General features: G+C 35.3%; 1 protein-coding gene across 1 annotated transcript; it reads right to left on the bottom strand.

Moving 5' to 3' along the window:
• Positions 1-302: 302 nt before the first annotated feature.
• LOC123590015 (olfactory receptor 6C75-like) lies at positions 303-1,241 on the bottom strand. Its single transcript, XM_045462763.1, has one exon. The coding sequence runs from the start codon at positions 1,239-1,241 to the stop codon at positions 303-305; it is 939 nt and encodes a 312-aa protein (XP_045318719.1).
• Positions 1,242-3,109: the final 1,868 nt, after the last annotated feature.

Raw genomic sequence — 3,109 nt, 5'->3', positions numbered from 1 at the left:
TACATGCCATATTCTGGAAAGGCTTCTAACATGAAAGCTCATACAGAGACTGATTAGACATTTGTTTCATACAGTATGATCTGTGAAAAATCACATTTAAAATTCTGCATTTATGAAATCAATAAAGAAACAGATTTGGGGAATAGAATTTCTAGCCAGAAATAATAGCATGGAAGGAGTCCCAAAGTGGGCTGAAATTGCTAATATAATTTGAAAATATATACAGAGTAAGACAAAATAACCCAAGATTAAAAGGGCAACATTTTCATTCATTTTTCCCTTCATACGTTTTTAGAATTTTCTCATTTGTTTGAAGCAAATAAAACTTTCTGGACCATATCCTTAAAGGCCTGTTTCACTTGCTGGTTTCTTAGTGTATAAATGAAGGGATTCAATAAGGGGGCAACTGAGGTATTGAGCACAGCTACTCCTTTGCTTAAAGTCACTCTGTCATTTGCTGATGGTTTTATGTACATGAAGATGCAGCTACCATAAGAGATGGAAACTACAATCATGTGGGAAGAACAGGTAGAAAAGGCTTTAGTCCTTTGCTGAACAGAAGGGAATTTGAGAATTGTCTTGATGATGTAGCCGTAGGAGAGAATCACTAACATCAGTGTGACCATTAGTGTCATCACGGCCAAGAAAAATGACATTAGCTCTAGGAAATGTGTATCTGAACAAGAGATCTGCAGGATGGGAGAAGAATCACAAATAAAATGATCAATGACATTGGAAGCACAAAATTCCAACTTGAGTCCCAAGATTATTGGAGGAAAGATGACCAAGAATCCAGTTACCCAAGAGCTGAGTACAAGTTGGTAGCAAACTTTGTTGCTCATGATGGTGGTGTAATGCAGAGGTTTACATATAGCCACATAACGGTCGAAGGACATAGCAGCCAGAAGGTAAAATTCAGTTACTCCCAAAAAGATAAAAAAAAATAACTGAGTCATACAGCTCATATAGGAAATAGTCCTGTCCTTTGTCACAAGGCTCACCAGGAACCTTGGAATACAAACAGTTGTGAATGAGATTTCTAAAAAGGAGAAATTCCGTAGGAAGAAATACATTGGTATCTTTAGGTGGGAATCCAGCAGAGTGAGAGTGATGATGGTTAAGTTTCCTGTCACACTCAACAAGTAGGTAAAAAATAGAAAGAGGAAAATGACAACCTGCAGTTCAGGGTCATTTGTCAGACCCAAAAGAATGAAGTCCGTGTGGACTGAATGGTTCCTCATTTCTCTTATCGGTTTTAACAAAGCTACACAAAGAGTTAAAAAAAAAAAAAAAAAAAGGTCCAGATTAGCTATTAGAGTCAGTAAGAAAGAGCAAGGAGAATGAGAAGCTAACATTCATTGATCACCAACAATATACCATGTACTGTTTGGAGATTTACATAAATGTTCTTATCTGCAGCAACCTTCTTTGAGTGGAATATACAATCCTCATTTTTTAGAGAGGGAAATTGAGGTTCAGATTAAAGAGTTTGTCTGGGATGTGTATCTAAATCCCAGCTTTCTAAAGTTGGTAAATTTTTTTTTTTTTTTTAAATTTTTTTTTTCCAACGTTTATTTATTTTTGGGACAGAGAGAGACAGCATGAACAGGGGAGGGGCAGACAGAGAGGGAGACACAGAATCGGAAACAGGCTCCAGGCTCTGAGCCATCAGCCCAGAGCCTGACGCGGGGCTCGAACTCACGGACCGCGAGATCGTGACCTGGCTGAAGTCGGACGCTTAACCGACTGCGCCACCCAGGCGCCCCTAAAGTTGGTAAATTTTTAACAAAGATAAATACCCAACACACAACCCAGACAATTCATTTGAATATTTGGGTGAGATCTAGGCATTTGTGTTTGTATGAAGTTTACAGGTTCATAGCCAAGTGGAGAAGTATTGTTAGTAATTCAGTTGGGAACTGAATCCAAAACCATTTAAATACTACACCTTTGTTCTTTTTAATTCTATCATACTGAATATCCAGTATAAGATCTTAGCCTTGAATACACGAATAGATTTCAGAACATTCATGAATGCACTTTAATTCTACAGAATTGTGTGTAAAGAGGGCACGCTTTTTTTTTAAAAGGGCACATGACACAACATGTTTAAGACTCACTAGAATATATGTTATTGCTTCGTAAATGGCAGCAATAAGAACATAATTCAAAACCTATGCCATTTGGGTGGCAAATCGGAAAATTGCAGATGAGCCTGAAAATCATAGAACATAGTCACAGCTTCTTAGACTAAAAAGAAACTTCAGAGATCATTTGTCCAATCTTGCACATAAAGCTAAAATCCTCCCTACAAAATTAAGGAAGGTATGTAGTTATTTAGATTTTACTTTTAACAAAGTAATTATGATAATGGATAGCTTTGAAGAGTAAGAAAAACTTTGCAACACAAACAAATATAAAGGGAGAAATTGTTCTGTAAATTCAAAAACATGCTCTTAACAACCACATTTTAAATAATGGTTTTCAATACCCTAAAACATTTTAGAAATTAGCTATATTGTTTATAAGATCTATATCAAGAGTCCTCTTCCTCCTTCTCCTTTAGAATGTTTTGTTAGCCAGATTGTAGACCAGTTGGGCTATTTCCTTATGGAATTTACCATTAAAAACACGATCCCTAAGAAACAAAAAACAAAACACAAGTAAACAAAAACAAAATGCATTTTATTTTCTTCAGAATTATCTTTATCTGTGAAACTTTGGACTGCTGGTAATGACTTTCTTTCCTAATACAGTCAACTCTTCAACTGTCTTAATATCTACTATATACCTAAAATTTCTACCATTTTTCTTTTTCACAGTTCTCATGTCAAAATTTATGCCTGCCCAGAAAAATTGTGTATTGCTTCTTTAATAGTTTTCTCCTAGTTTGATTTAAAAAAAATAAAATAAAACTTGACCTAGTTCAGAAGGTTGTCTGAATATCACAGTGATTTCCAGAATCAAGTGAGAAAGTATTTAATGTAATTCATGATACCTTCTGTCTAAAGCTGCTTTGTGTTTATTGGCTGTTAAATGGAAGTAATGTATTCCTTTTCACATCTATTCTCTTGTAATCACCATCTTCATAACTATTTTTTTAAATTAA

Source organism: Leopardus geoffroyi, chromosome B4, assembly GCF_018350155.1.
Source record: "Leopardus geoffroyi isolate Oge1 chromosome B4, O.geoffroyi_Oge1_pat1.0, whole genome shotgun sequence".
Taxonomy (NCBI): domain Eukaryota; kingdom Metazoa; phylum Chordata; class Mammalia; order Carnivora; family Felidae; genus Leopardus; species Leopardus geoffroyi.
This window is presented reverse-complemented; position numbering and strand designations above follow the sequence as displayed.